At 44.4% G+C, this 14,947-nt stretch overlaps 1 protein-coding gene across 8 annotated transcripts in view; it reads right to left on the reverse strand.

Moving 5' to 3' along the window:
• The window catches only part of TTC7A (tetratricopeptide repeat domain 7A), a 198,468-nt gene that overhangs the window by 121,558 nt on the left and 61,963 nt on the right, over positions 1-14,947 (reverse strand). For 6 of the 8 annotated variants that reach the window (XM_077336959.1, XM_077337005.1, XM_077336995.1 and 3 more), the window contains 2 exons: positions 13,753-13,857; positions 988-1,105 (listed from right to left, as the gene is read on the reverse strand). In XM_077336959.1, coding sequence (XP_077193074.1) covers positions 988-1,105; positions 13,753-13,857 — 223 coding nt within the window. The remainder of the gene's footprint in view (positions 1-987; positions 1,106-13,752; positions 13,858-14,947) is intronic. The other 2 variants (XM_077336987.1, XM_077336969.1) reach the window with 1 other exon arrangement.

Consider the following 14,947-nt stretch of genomic DNA (forward strand, 5'->3'; position numbering starts at 1 on the left):
TTCATTACCAGGTTAGGTCTTCTGGCTTTGAGAGCTTTTCTTAAAAAGCACTAGACAAATAAATGGTGGGTGGGCAGGTCATCAACAGTCATGACAGCTAAATGATGCTAGGGTGTATCCAACCACCATTCCAAAGGATCAGTTTAAGGAGCCTTCTCCAACTTAAGTGAGCCATAAATTAGAGGAAGGTTTCAAACTTTGCTCAGTGGAGTAGTAGGAAATGGGTAAGGGAAACACTCCACCCCCATCATCATCACCTTCATGAACTGCTGTTAGAAACAGAATGCTGTATCAGATGAATCCAGGGCAGAGTCTGCACTTACTTTGTTTATTCCATTGTCAATCCTGTTGAATTCAGATTGATTTGAACTCGAGTCTTCCTCTCCCCCTCCCCCCCATTGAAACAGGAAAGTGTTCTGCACATGGTTAGGGCAAATGGAGACTCTTTCTTTGTTTTCTTGAAGGGGGGGGGGAGAGGATCCAAGAAGTCAGAGGAGGAAGGAAAAAATCCTTTCTTTTCCTGAAGGGTGGGTGGAGAGGATCAAAGAAGGCAGAAAAAAAATCCAAGATGGACAGAAGTTGAGAGAAATTAGGGGCTTCTCCTTTAAGGCAAGTTTGTCACATGACCACCTGTGGCCAATCATGGGTTCTCTACAGCGGAGGAGAGTCCAGATTCAAAACAATGTTATTTTAAAATATATTGAGGGTTAAAAGCACTCTAAGGTATCGCACAATAAAGGTAGGGTCACTCCGGATCAATTCTTCTTGCTGCAGAGGGAAAATTTAAATACCCCCAAATCAAAACAGAAATCGAATTCTGTATAGATGGCAGGGACTGAATCAACCTGGGGTTGGAATAAAAGCTCCGTGCAGTTTACACACTGGTCTACAAGGAAAGTTTTAAAGTTTCTGATTGCTTAAACTGAGAACAACTTCTGTATGGACAGATTTGATTGCATATGGACCACATGGACTAGAATACGTTACCATCAGTTGCTTGAAGACTGTATGTCAGGCCCAAGGCCAAGGTGCCCTTTGCTAGAAGCTCCCCAGCATCTTCCCCCAGGTCTATCACCATCTTGGCAAAACGTTCACCTTCCTCCAGCTGCAAGGATGAGTCAATAAATTAGATAAACATTACTGAATACTCTTTGCAACCAGAAGCTCTCATGGCAATCCCAGCAAGGACATATAATACCTTTGAGATGAACAAAATGTGAACAATGCTTTGTTCATACAAAGGGGTCGAGTGGTCAAACTTGCCTGGAAACTCCATCTAGATGTGTGGCAGTATGCATTAACCTTTCAATTGTAAGATACGTATATTTTAATCATGCTAACTTTGTAGTATCTTCAACCACTTCTAGGACTCCCAGGGCCTGGCCTGGTGTAGGGATTTGTCTAATTTTGTCTCTGCTCCTAGCTGTTGGGCACACCTTGGCTGGGTCAGGGACAGGAAAGGTCAGTCTCTGGTCTCTGTGTAATCATCAGAAAGACAGGGTTTCTGTAAATAGCTAATCTCGAGAAACCTTCCTGGGTGAAGATTAAGCCATGTCTTGCACTCTGATAACAATGTAATGTGTTCACAAACAAAAATCTTCTGTAAACGTTCATGACTAAAATGTATATTGCAAAGTCTGCTTTCCTGGGCTGAAGAGAAAATAAAGGGCTAGCCTGTTCGAGAAGGAGAAGAAGCTTAAACCAAGCTTCAACCAAGCTTCTCCAGAGCAAGCTAGCGAGAGAAGAGAGAGAAGCAAGCCTTGTGTCTGTCATTACTTCAGCCTGGTCAGAGTTCATCGTTTCAGGGATTCAAAATATTCTAAAGCTATAGATACCTAACTGGGCAAGAGAACACACTGTGCTCAAGAGCTGAATCCTGACCCTTGAAAGAGTTCCAAGGCTCAGACTGACAGCCAATGCCGCAACCTCTCTACAAGTCTTTCAAATACATCCCTTCTTCTCAGGACCTTTTCCCACTCCAGGGTAACATGTTTATGGCAGGACAGAAATTCTGGACAAAAAAAGTGCAGTGCATTTTGGGTGTCATAAATCGTGCCAGTTTGCTTTATCTCCATGCCTGCTGTATTTCCACCTGACTGGGGTTGTTAGGCCCAGGAACAGAGTCCATTTTCTCTTTAAAGATAATGACACTCTGCAAAATTAGAATCTGGAGATCTCCAAGTTAATTTACAAGCAAGACGAACAAAAGCTGAACAAAGCACATCAGTAAGTGTTCTGAAGGTGAGCAAGGTGGTGATAGAGGTAGAAGAAGCAGGATGTGCATGAGAGTCTCCTAGGACGTGCTTTATTAGCTTCCAGGATAGATGGCAAGGCCTGTCAGCAATAGCCAACAATATCAGCTCAGAGCAAACAGTCAGCCAGCCCAACGCAGCACTATGGCTCCTGTTTTATGAGGCTCTGTTTTGAGGATGAACCTTTCCTTGAAGATGTCCACTGAAATGCAAGTGAATATTTAAGAACCTGATGGAAAGGCATTCTTTATGCCCAGACTTGTCACTGTCTTAGCATTTTTGTCATCTCTTACATCCTATAAAGGTTAAAAATAATTCCCCATCATAGCATTTGAAGAAGCATCTGACTCATGAAAGTTCACGCTGGGATAAACGTTTAAGGTGCCACTGGGATTCTGTTTTATTAAAATAATTCAGCCTGCCAGAAATATGATTGCTAATGCACACACAAAAATACAACTTCAGGCAAGTCACTGTTCTCTCAGCCCCTTAGTCCTGATCATCTCAAATGTGGGCATAATAAAGTTGCACAATTGACTAGTAACAAAAAAAAATGGCCTGGCCAAATACTGTCATGTCGTTTTAACATATTGACTTTATTAGAGCAACAAACAATACTTTAATCACCCTCAGGTCTGATATTTATGCTAGTTACAAAACCAGATTAGACATCTGTGATTGGGAAACAATGAAATTAACTTTAAAAAAAGGAATTAGTCAATTTAGCCTGGATCTAACCCTTCCCCGAAAAAGACAATACTGCTAGGTAAAGTTACAGACAGAAAGAAAGGAGGAAGACGGAACATGAGATGGATTGACTCAATAAATGAAGATAATGCCTTCAGTTTGCAAGACAATTAATGATAGGATGCTTTGGAAGTCATTAATTCAAGGGCTGCCATAAGTCAGAAGTGCCTTGACAGCACTTAACACATACACACAAAACCCTTTCCTAGGTATTAACATTATAATGCAATAAAAAAGCAAAATGAAACTTCCACAGTGGCTTTCTTAGCTTCAGGGCATATATTATATTTTATTATGATTTAATAATAGATAGTTAATGAATCACATTTGATTCTACTAATGTCGGGGGATAATAGATGCTTATCTTTCAGAGTTGTTGAAAAGGTTGCTGGGGGGCTTTTTCCACAAACAGCCTAATCAAGAGGTAAAGCTCTTCTGGAGTGGTGCAGGTCAGGGGGACAGAGGGGTGACATATGTAAATGCTCCCACATAAAACACTGCTACCAACAGAAAGCTATCACCTAAGGGAAAAGGTTCTAGCCAAGCCATCTTCTTGCATGACATTCAAAGACTGGGAAAGAATTAAGTGGCACCAGCATGGGGAGAAATAGGAGGTGAGAAGGTATTTACAGCATGTCCCAAAGTTATGTCCATCTAGCTCAGAATTGCCTGACAGTTGTTGTCTAGGATCTCAGCCCAATGAAGGTCTCTATCAACATCTTCTACTTGAGACCTTGTAATTGGGCATACCAGGGACTGAATCAGGAGCCTTCTGTGGCAGTTAAGATGACATGCTGGCAGGGAACAGACTCCTGAAAACTAGTGTGCTACAGGCATTACAGTGTTGTGCAATGATGGGGAAGATGCAGGTTCAAATCCCCAGTCTGCCATGAAGATCACAAGGCAACCTTGCTCCAGTCACAGCCTTGCATTCTCTCTCTCTCTCAGGTTAACCAACCTCACAGGCTGTTGTACTGGTAAATGAGTGGAAAGGAAAGCCATGTAGACCAGCTGTCCCCAACCCCCGGTCCGGAGATCGGTACCGGTCCATGGATCAGTCGGTACCGAGCTGTGGCTCCTCCTCGTCCTCCTCCCTGGCTGCTGCATCAGGGGCTGCCCTGCCACACTGCCGCTGGTTCACCTTTGGTGCTCTCCAGTGGCCGTCATGACTGGGGCTCCCCCTCAGCGTGGCACTGTGCAGCTACTGCTGGCAGCGCCCCCCAGTGGGCAGCGAAAAGTCAGGGACACCAGCGGGAAAGCAAGCAGAGCAGGGGCTCAGGCGGCGGCAGCGTCCCTCGGCAAAAGACCCCCCCTAGGCCTCAGTAAAATTGTCAAGCATTGACTGGTCCCCGGTGATAAAAAGGTTGGGGACCACTGATGTAGACTGCACAGAATTCCTTGGAGATTGGGCACGCATGATAAAAATGTAATTGATTGCTTCTGCTCCCCATGGGTTTCAGGTCCTTGCTTCTGCTCTCAAAACTGTGGATGGTGATATTAACAGAACAGGATGACTGACAGAAGGGATTATTTCCATGTTTTAGGCCATGCTGGGGTGACAAGCAAACCGTAGACTCGTTTAAGACATATGCTAAATCCAAGGCTTCCTTGGCTGTCATAGAGAGCAAGGACAAGTTGTCAAAGCTCTCCTGAGTCAAAGATGTTTGCGCAAATAACACTCAGCAAGCTATGCCAACAAACTGTGTTCAATCACTGAAAAAAAATAATCCGTGTTCTCTCCCCTTTCTTGGTCCTCCACCACTTTCATCGTTAGTGAAAACCGTGCATTTTGCGAGCAGTCTAACTCTTGAGGGCTGTTTCTCTTGAAACAGAGGGATGCTGTTTCCAGCTAGCTCTGTTACTTTGCTGTGGGTTTTTGGAATGTGTGTCAGAGCCAAGCCCATGGGCACACTGACAAGGCAGCAGGGAACAGCAGGTGCTATCCCCTGGCCCACTGCCACCCAACTGGTATTCATCTGGCACCTCTTGGTGATTTTGTTTTGTTTTTCTGGAGACCAAAGCCATACACGTTAAATCACTACTCTCTAAATTTAAAAACAAGAGCCCCTGCTATCACCAACAGCAATTTAGCAGAGCAAGTGATTAGTAAACAGAGCAGAGGGGAAATGTCTAGGTTTAAAAAAAAATCGGGGAAATGCCACAGAGAGCGAGATAAAAGGGAAAGACGATGCAGCAAAATTAAACTCCAGCACTGTGGCCGTTGCTTGCAGAAATGTAAACCCAGAGAAGACTTGAGGACCACCTAGCCTGTTTCCGCTTCCCAGACCGCAGCAGGATCCTATTAGGACAGTTTCACACATTGTTCAATGGCAAATCGAGGTTTGCCACTGAATGTATATGCAAGAATGAGCTACAATCATTCTGCCCCACGCCAATAGGATACTGTCAAGCGTGCGTGTCATGTTCACACTATATTTGTAAACTAGGGACGAAGCCCATTGCATTCAGGAATACAACGGGTGCAAGATTGGGGTGGGGTGGAAGCACTCTGCGGATTGCCTCTCCTTCCCCCCAGGACCTGGAAAGGCTGGAGGCTTCCGGGGCCTCTCCGGCAGGGGCAGCTCTCACGCAGCAGGGATCTGCAGCCTCTGAGCCTTGGAGGGAAGTGGAAGGAGGAGGGGTGGTCAGGAGTGGGGGATGGAAGGCGATTGGCTGGCTGCTGGATAGACAGGCAGGCCGGTTGGAAGAGAAGGCATTCAAGGGCTAGACAGCCACCCTGAATGGGAGTTAAGCGCTGAGTGGCACAAGCCATGAGGTCAGCTCCACCTCCTAGGCCTTACCAGAAATATTAAATGGAACAGAAATACACTTTAAACCATCTTAGGTGAACATCTAAGCAATAGTAAGCATGAAGAAGGATTCAGCCAGAAGTATTTAATGCCTGCTAAACCTTCTCATCAGAATAATAAACACTCAGTCCTTCCTGGCACAGCAAATATAAAATAACCATGAAGCTTATTTGCTTTGTTACAATATTTTCAAAAATAAGATGGGGGGAGGTTCCTTAACTCAAATGAGGGCAACCTGCTGTGAATATGTGTGGAATCACAGCTCTGCATTTTGCAGTTGCCTTTATGTGGGGCTTGCTTGGGATTACAGCGAGGTTCTTACTCCTGAAGCATCCCATTGGCAATTCAGAAACAATTTCCATGCACTCACAAATTAGTCTCTCCGGCCACAGTACAACTAATGAGATCTGTACGCAGAAGCTGGCTTTTGTGTGCCTATTATTTGATGCACTGCAGGCACTATCAAGGGGCATATTTAAAATGTATGTCAGAATGTGTTATAGCCCTCTCTCTGCACTGCATTTTATTTTTTATTTTTTTTTGGATATACATTCAAATGCCCATCTCTTGTCTCAAGACAACAAACTATGCATAAGTCCTTTTCTTTTAAAGCATAATACTGAATCATGTTTCTAGTAGCCTGTGTCTCCCCTCCTCTTTTTCTGCAGGGCACCATTTTAGGACATGTGCATTTTATGTCTCATGATTACATAACTCTATGGCTCTTGTCAGAAGTGAAAGGGTTCAAAAAGCAAAAACAGCATTGCTTTAAAAATAAGTGGGGCTAATGGACTTCTAATAATACAGCCATTGTGGCTAAGGGTTATTGAAAAGTCATTGGCAGCCTAAAAACCCATAGAAAACACCTATGATCCCTATTTATCTATCAATATATTTGCTTTTCACGAACTTAACTTTCCCCAAGGTATCCTCAAGATCTTGCTAAATTTTGCCTCAAACAGCTGCAGAAATCTCTTGCCCTTCCAAAACTAGCAGCCCTGTTTCACTTCCAACATATGGCGACCTTATGAATGAATGAGCTGCAAAAATGAGTTACAGATCCTTCATATGGCAATACCTGAGCTGGTACCTATGACTTTATATGTACAAAACAGATGCACTATCAGTGTAATACAACTCCCCACTCACCCGGGCTCCACTTATGCTCACCATGGCCATCTACTGACTTTCCAGTCCAGGGACAAAAATTGGATAAGTCATCTTTCCTTCCCAGAGAATCTTGGAAAGTAGAGTTTGGTAAGAGAGCAAGTCAATCTTTAACAGAGAATTTCCAGCATCCTTATCAAAATAAAATCCCTAGAATTCTTTGGAGGAAGCTATGATAATTAAGCTGATACCACACAAACACCTTTTGTGCCACCATTTTGAAACCCCCCACACCACGGTACCTTTGAGGAGCCTTCGTGGTACCATACAGTACCTTGGTAAAGTAGCTGGAAAACCCTGGTCTATGGTAACTCACTAGTTAAGTAGTCATACATTTGAAGAATACAGGACAGATTTTTGTCTTCTGGAGCACACTTCTGCCAATCCATGCAGATGGAAAATGTGTTCCAAAGGGATATCTACCTACAGTTACCCTTCCCTTTTTTGGAAAAAGAATTGCTTATTTTATACCCTGCTTTTCACTATCCGAAGGTATCCTGAAATGGCTTACAAACACCTTCCTGTCTCCACAACAGGTACCCTGTGTGATGGGGGGAGCTGAGAGAGCTCTAACAGAATGGTTAGGCAAGAACAGACCCAAGAGAACTGTGACTGGCCCAAGGTCAACCAGCTGGCTGCATGTGGAGGAGTGGGAATCAAACCTGGTTCTCCAGTTGGTCTGCCGGAGAGACATGTTTCACGCCTGTCTGGAGGAGGGGAGGGGGTTCTCCCAGAATACTTCTCTGTCACTGACAACACACTGCACTCTTGCCTGCAAGTTACCTTGGAGTGGTGTGCACTGCTCTGACATTGTTGCTTTTCTATTCAGGTGGGGGTTGTGGACAGGATTCCTAGATCCCAAGTGGTGCCCAGAGATCTCAAGAATTACAGTCTACTGACTACAGAGATCAGTTCCCCTAAAGAAAATATTATTTATTTATTTAGAAGAAGAAGAGTAGGCTTTTATACCCTGCTTTTCCCTGCCCTATAGGCCTCTTGTGGCGCAGAGTGGTAAGGCAGCAGAAATGCTGTCCGAAGCTGTCTGCCCATAAGGCTGGGAGTTCAATCCCAGCAGTCAGCTCAAGGTTGACTCAGCCTTCCATCCTTCCGAGGTCGGTAAAATGAGTACCCAGCTTGCTGGGGGGTAAACAGTAATGACTGGGGAAGGCACTGGCAAACCACCCTGTATTGAGTCTGCCATGAAAACACTAGAGGGCGTCACCCCAAGGGTCACATATGACCCGGTGCTTGCACAGGGGATACCTTTACCTTTACCTTTCCCTGCCCAAAGGAGCATTAAAGTGGCTTACAATCTTTTCCCTTTTCTCTCCCTGCATGTGTCTGTCCGAAGGTCACCCAGCAGGCTGCATGTGGAGAAGCTGTTCTTAACCACTACAGCATGACTCACCACTCCTCTTAACTATTATGCCACCTTTCCACTCACACAGGGTTCCAAAGGGACTTTAAACCTCGATAGCTTTTCCACCCCAATACAAATCCCAATCAATGAGGGCATGAGAGCCAGTGTGATGTAGTGGTTAAGAGCAGCAGCTTCAAATCTGGCGAGTCCGGTTTGATTCCCTGTTCCTCCTCCACATGCAGCCAGCTGGGTGACCTTGGGCTCATCACAGCACTGATTAAGCTGTTCTGACCAAGCAATAATATCAGGGCTCTCTCAGCCTCACCTGCCTCATAGGGTGTCTGTTATGGTGAGAGGAAAGGGATTGTAAGCTGCTTTAAGACTCCTTCGGGTAGACAAAAGTGACATCTAAAAACCAACTCTTCTTCTTCTATTGTACCCTACTGTTACTTTCCTTCCCAAAACCTGCCCTCAACAGGCTCCACCCCCAAAATCTCCAGGAATTTGCCAACCTAGAATTGGTATCCTATTCTCAAGAGATGTGACTGGCAACCTCTGGGTGGAGACTGGAGTCCTCCCAGGATTGTGACTGGTCTCCAGACTACAGATCTCAGTTCCTCTGGAGAAAGTGACAGTTTTGGTAGATGCATTAGATGGCGTCACTTCCCTATGCACTCCCTCCCCTTTATAAACTCTGCCCTCCCCAGACTCTACCCACATGTCTACAGGAACTTCCGTACCCATAGCTGGCAACCCAACTGGAGAATTTATTTTATCAAATATATCCTGGGCTTATTACTTAATGTTCTTTTCTGCATCCAAAGAACAGCAAGATTCTGTGCACAAAGGCAGGTAGGAAAACTAAATGGTTGCTTGATTAGGAAGAGAGACTTCCTATCACTGCAATTATTAAAATTATGAGTAGTTAAAGCCATAAAAAATAGGCAATTAAGATTTAAGTATGGCTTAAATATGATGAAGGATCTAAGCAGGATCTAGCATCAAACCAAGAATACCCCATAGAGAGGGAAAGAACACATAGCTGGAGTTCTTTCATTTATACATACTGTTCCAACTCTGTTTCTTCTCTCTCTTCCCCCACCTTCTCTCTCTCTCTCTCTCTCTCTGTAGCTAACTGGCAATTACATTTCTAAATTTATTCCAAAACTAACATCATATTTACAGCTTGCTTGAAATACACAGAGCAAGTCACACTTTAAAAGCTTCCCCAGAATAAACCAGCTTAATATTTTATAACTGAATAGTAGATAATTTTCCATTTAGGTTGTTATGCCAGATACCTAACTGTATCTAGTTATTTACACCATGACTAGGTCACTTGACTTCCATTGACAAGAATCTCTAATTTATTATTGTGCAATGAGAGAGCACACAATAAACTTAATTACAGTATGAAGGGAAGTCTGTGGGGGGGGGGGGACAGGGAATTTTTTGGCCGCCAATCTTTGTGGTTGCAGGGGGTCTTAGGGCCCCTGGGTATAATGAGATTTATATGCGGATTTTTATAGGGGGTTTTATGCTGTAAGCCGCTGCGAGTCTCCAGAAACTGGTGGGATATAATAACGACAACGACAACAATAATGAACAATGCAGGGCTACCAACAAATTGATGGAAGTTTTAAAGTGACAGGATTAATTTTTGCAATCTTCTTTTCTATGTACTCTAAGCAGAATCAAAAGCCATCTCCCTAGAATGACCAGACTGCATAAATTTACAGTTTCCTGTAGATCACATACATAGCTCAACAATATACCCATTCAGTTCTATGGTACAAAACAAATGGTCTATAATCTGAATCTCACCCTCCTTTGATATTGGTTTTGCTCAGAAGCTGAGGGCATTTCCTACTACTTTCTTCCATATTAATGAATGGTTGCAATTTATTCATAATAAACTTGAACAGTTCTGCAGGGCTGCAAAAGGGAGCTCCTCTGCCAGGCATTTAGTTGATGTCAACCTGAACCACCACTTCCCATGGGCCCTCTTCCTGAGCCTCCCTCCTATGGCACCCACACTTCCACCCAACCTACTGGGCTATCATAGAATCATAGAATAATAGAGTTGGAAGGGACCTCATGGGTCATCTAGTCCAACCCCCTGCACTATGCAGGACACTCACAACCCTATTGCTCATCCACTGTAACCTGCCACCCCCTTGACCCTTCACAGAATCAGACTCTCTGTCAGATGGCTATCCAGCCTTTGTTTTAAAAATTCCAAAGATGGAGAATCTACCACCTCCCGTGAAAGCCTGTTCCACTGAAAAAACACTCTAACTGTCAAGAACTTCTTCTGGATGTTTAGACGGAATTTCTTTTGCATTAATTTAATCCCATTGGTTCTGGTCCATCCCTCTGGGGTAAGAGAGAACAACTCTGCTCTACATGGCAGCCTTTTAAATACTTGAAGATGGTTATCAGATCCCATCTCAGTCGTCTCCTCTCCAGCTTAAACAGACCAAGCTCCTCCAACCTTTCTTCATATGTCTTCGTTTCCAAATCCCTCACTATCTTTGTTGCCCTCCTCTGGACATGCTCCAGTTTGTCTACATCCCTCTTCAACTGGGTGCCCAAAACTGAACACAGTACTCCTAGTGAAGCCAAACCAGAGCAGAGTAAAGCAGTACCATCACCTCCCATGATCTGGACATGATACTCCAATTGATACAGCCCAAAATCCCATTTGCCTTTTTAGCCACCGAGTCACACTGCTGACTCTTGTTCAATGCATGGTGTACTAGACCCTGTTTGCACATGCTACTGCCAAGACAAGTCTCCCCCATCTTATATTGGTATATTTGGTTTTTCTGACCTAAATGCAGAACTTTACATTTGTCCCTACTGAACTTCATTTTACTCAGTTTAGCTCACTTCTTGAGCCTATCAAGATCATCCTGTATTCTAATTCTGTCTTCTGTTGTGTTTGCTACCCCTCCCAGTTTAGTATTGTCTGCAAATTTAATAACTATCCCCTATGCGTTAATCTGAGTTATCTGTATCATTTCTGTTTTATGTAAACTACCCTGAGCCTTTGGGGAGTGTGGTATATAAATATAATAAATAAATAATACAAAAGTAAAAATGAAAAAAAGTAAATTGGTAATGTTGTGATGGATGGGAGAGGTACATATACATCAGCACATACACATACTTTGTTGATTACGTTCCTCTAGCAATTTGCTCCCATTGTAATTCTCCTGTGTTATGCATTTTCCCATATTTAAAACACCACTGTTAATGGAAATTTCACACAAAAAAGTTTGGGAAAATAGACCATGGGTTGTTACAGGATGGCTACGGTAGAGAAAGGGGACAAAACCACACAAAACTGGTTAAATGGTTGGTGCATGGGAAACTGGATTACAACCTACTAGATTTAAAGCCCATTTCACCTTCAAATGAAATGGGCGCTAGCAGGCATATCGGCGCGGCGGGGTAGGTCTTGCGTGTGTGGCAATGTAGAGGCCGGGCGGCGAGGTTTTGGCACGGCGGTAGTTTTGGAGTGGCTGGGCGGCGGCCTCGTGGTCTGGGTGGCCATGTTGCCGTGTGCTGGCTGGGTGTGGTGGCGGCGAAGTAGGCAGAGAGGCCGGTCAGCGTTAAAGGCCAATTGGCCACTTGGCCCTCGATTGCCACTCTGAGGAGTGAATCAGGAGCCGCCTCCGAGTTTTTATCCCAGACAGAGCCCGCCCGAACTCCTCCCCCACAGCCTTTACTCAATTATTTAGTCCGCGGCGCCCCGCGCTGCGGGACAGTTTAAAGATGGCTCTAATGGGCAAATTTTTCCCATGTTTGACACATTTAATTATTTTTTACAATTTATATGATCTATTTTTTATTGTGCAAAGGGTACTTTAATTAAGTTTACATTCATTAATCAAGTGAATAATTAATCAGTCACTAAATTGACTGTAGAGTTAAATAGGGACTGAGCTGGGTCCACTTGGATGTGGAATATGTCCGTTTAAGATTTCAGATTCCTGTATGCCATTCTGGGGTGTACACAGTGGGTTCCAGGTTACTTACAAAGGAGCATGCTAGATCACTAACTGCAGACGGAAGAGGCCAAAGTAAATGGGATCACTTCCTGGCAAAATAGGAATCTCTAGACATATCTCAAGCAAAATAATAAGACAACTGCTGAGCCAATGGGACTGCCTTATACCCTATACACTGGCCCTGCTAGCTCAGAACTGTCTCCTCAGATGTGCAGTAGTGCCACAGGATCTCACAGGAAAGTTTTTTCTAATGCCTGCACCTTGAGATCCTTTGCAACAAAGACTGATGGTGATTGAATCTGGAACGTCTACATATGATTCATGCATTGATCTATGCCCTCTTTCCACACACTGCATCCCTAGAGTTTAATGTTTTTTTAAAATAGTTGGCAGGGCTTCTCAGATGACTATCCAGCATTATAAAATGTTTCATATTAACAACAAAAATGATTCTTCTATGAATAAATAATTTGTCCATCTTAGGTGAGAGAACATGAGTATGCACTGAGTACCCTTACGGTTTTAGCATCTGCATTGTGATACTGTAATACTTATTTCAACCAGCTCATTATTCAGCCAGATCAATTAAAAGGGAAGACAATTAATCAAGCACAAGTACTTTGCAGGCATATATTTTCTTCTTCCTGCAGCCTGTCTCTTCTGATTTTACTGAACATTCTCAACAGTAATCCGCTGCTAACTGCAGGGCCGCCTGGTGGAGAATACATTGATGGAAACAGCCAGCTCTCACTTAGAGGATATACTGAAAGCAAACAGTTAAAGCCCAGCAGATGCTTCTGCTCTTGAAGATGATCAGCATTTTGTGAGGCATGGTTTTTCTCCCACCCACCCCTGTCGCTGTGACTGGAGGGTACATTTTAACAAGACTGAAATGGGGGGGGGGGGAGAAACCATTGTGACATGTAGAATAAAATTAAAAAGAGCCAGCTGCTGGTTGAAGCATAGCAAGCTTTCTGAGCAGAAGAATCAGCTGCTAAATTCATTGGGGCTGCAATCCTATGCACACAGGAGCTTACAAAGCTTACTTCCAAATATATTTGCACAGGACTGGATTACAATCATGGTCATTAGGGGACAAAAATGACTTGTTCAAATTGTATTTGGAGAAATCACTTCATGAAAACAGCTCCTTGCTAGCAATTTATAACCAGGCTGCAGGGGGATCTCCCCCCCCCTTTGGTCTGAACCATCGGAGAACAGCATTTTTAGTGCCCCCCTCCCCACGGCAACATTTCAGTGGAAATCTATAATTTTGCAGCTGTTCTTCCTTCTTCCCTTCCTCCAATGCCTCCCGTCCCTCCTCTCTTATAACTACTCTCAAGGGCTGTCAATGCGGCACCTAATGCATTATGTAAGAAGCACTGCACCAGCCTGCTTACCCAGTGCAGAGGCCCAATGCAGACCTTGGCAGCCAGGAGCGGGACTGTAGGATCCTCAGGACGTAGCTTGGCACATTCTCTGAGCACTGAGACGGCGTGTGCGGACTGACCAAAGGAAAGAGGGAGAAAAAGACAATGCATTTACAAAGCACAGGCTGTTTATTTGCCATGTCAGCCGGATAGGGGAGCCCTACATCCCCATTCTCCTTGCAGGAACAATGAGACAGAACATAATAAATAAATGGAAGCTTAATTCTTTCCCCCTCCCAGTCTCATGTGTCACAGAACAGAATTCTCCACGTGCTCACAGCCACTTTATTAAATTGCTTGTTCTTCAGCACTGATAACGTGTCATCCAATCACCATGCGTCCTGAGCAGTGAGAAGTTCTAGGGATGGCATTTGGCTTGCCAAGCTCCAGGGAGGGTCTGGAGATCACCTGAAATTATCGCTGATATCCAGACTACAGGGATCAGTTCCTCTGGAGGAAATGGCAACTTTAGTGGGTGGTCACTATGACATTGTATCCCACTGAGGTTCTTCCCCTCCCCAGGCTCCACCCCCCCCCCCAAACATCCAGTACTGCAAGGTTTAAGAGCCAGTTTGGTGTAGTGATGAGGAGAGCAGACTTCTAATCTGGCGAGCTGGGTTTGATTCCACATTCCCCCACATGCAGCCAGCTGGGTGACCTTGGGCTCGCCACAGCACTGATAAAGCTGTTCTGACCATGCAGTGATATCAGGGCTCTCTCAGCCTCACCCAACTCACAGGGTGTCTGTGGTGGGCAGAGGAAAGGGAAGGCGACTGTAAGATGCTTTGAGACTCCTTCGGGTAGAGAAAAGCGACATATAAGAACCAACTCTTCTCCTGTTCTTCTTTTGAATGAGATGGCAGTGGGAAAATCTCATGTTTCCTAATCTGTGCAATGGTAACAGTTGCCTATCCCGCCCTCAACAGTCTCCATCACTCAGGCCCCTCCCAACCAACCAAGCCAACATTCAGACTTGGGTCTCTCTCTGTGGTTGAATTGCATTGCAACTCTGCTAACAGTTTTTTCTCCTAGAGGCACTCATTGAAGAACAGCCCCCCCCCCCGCCCCCTTTCTGTCCTGCTCATTCTGAGAGGTGCATCCTGGATGGTATCAGCCATCATTAAGGGACGCTGAAGCAGCAGCTTCCTGCCATTAGTGTTGATTA

This window comes from Paroedura picta, chromosome 1 (assembly GCF_049243985.1).
Source record: "Paroedura picta isolate Pp20150507F chromosome 1, Ppicta_v3.0, whole genome shotgun sequence".
NCBI classification, from domain to species: domain Eukaryota; kingdom Metazoa; phylum Chordata; class Lepidosauria; order Squamata; family Gekkonidae; genus Paroedura; species Paroedura picta.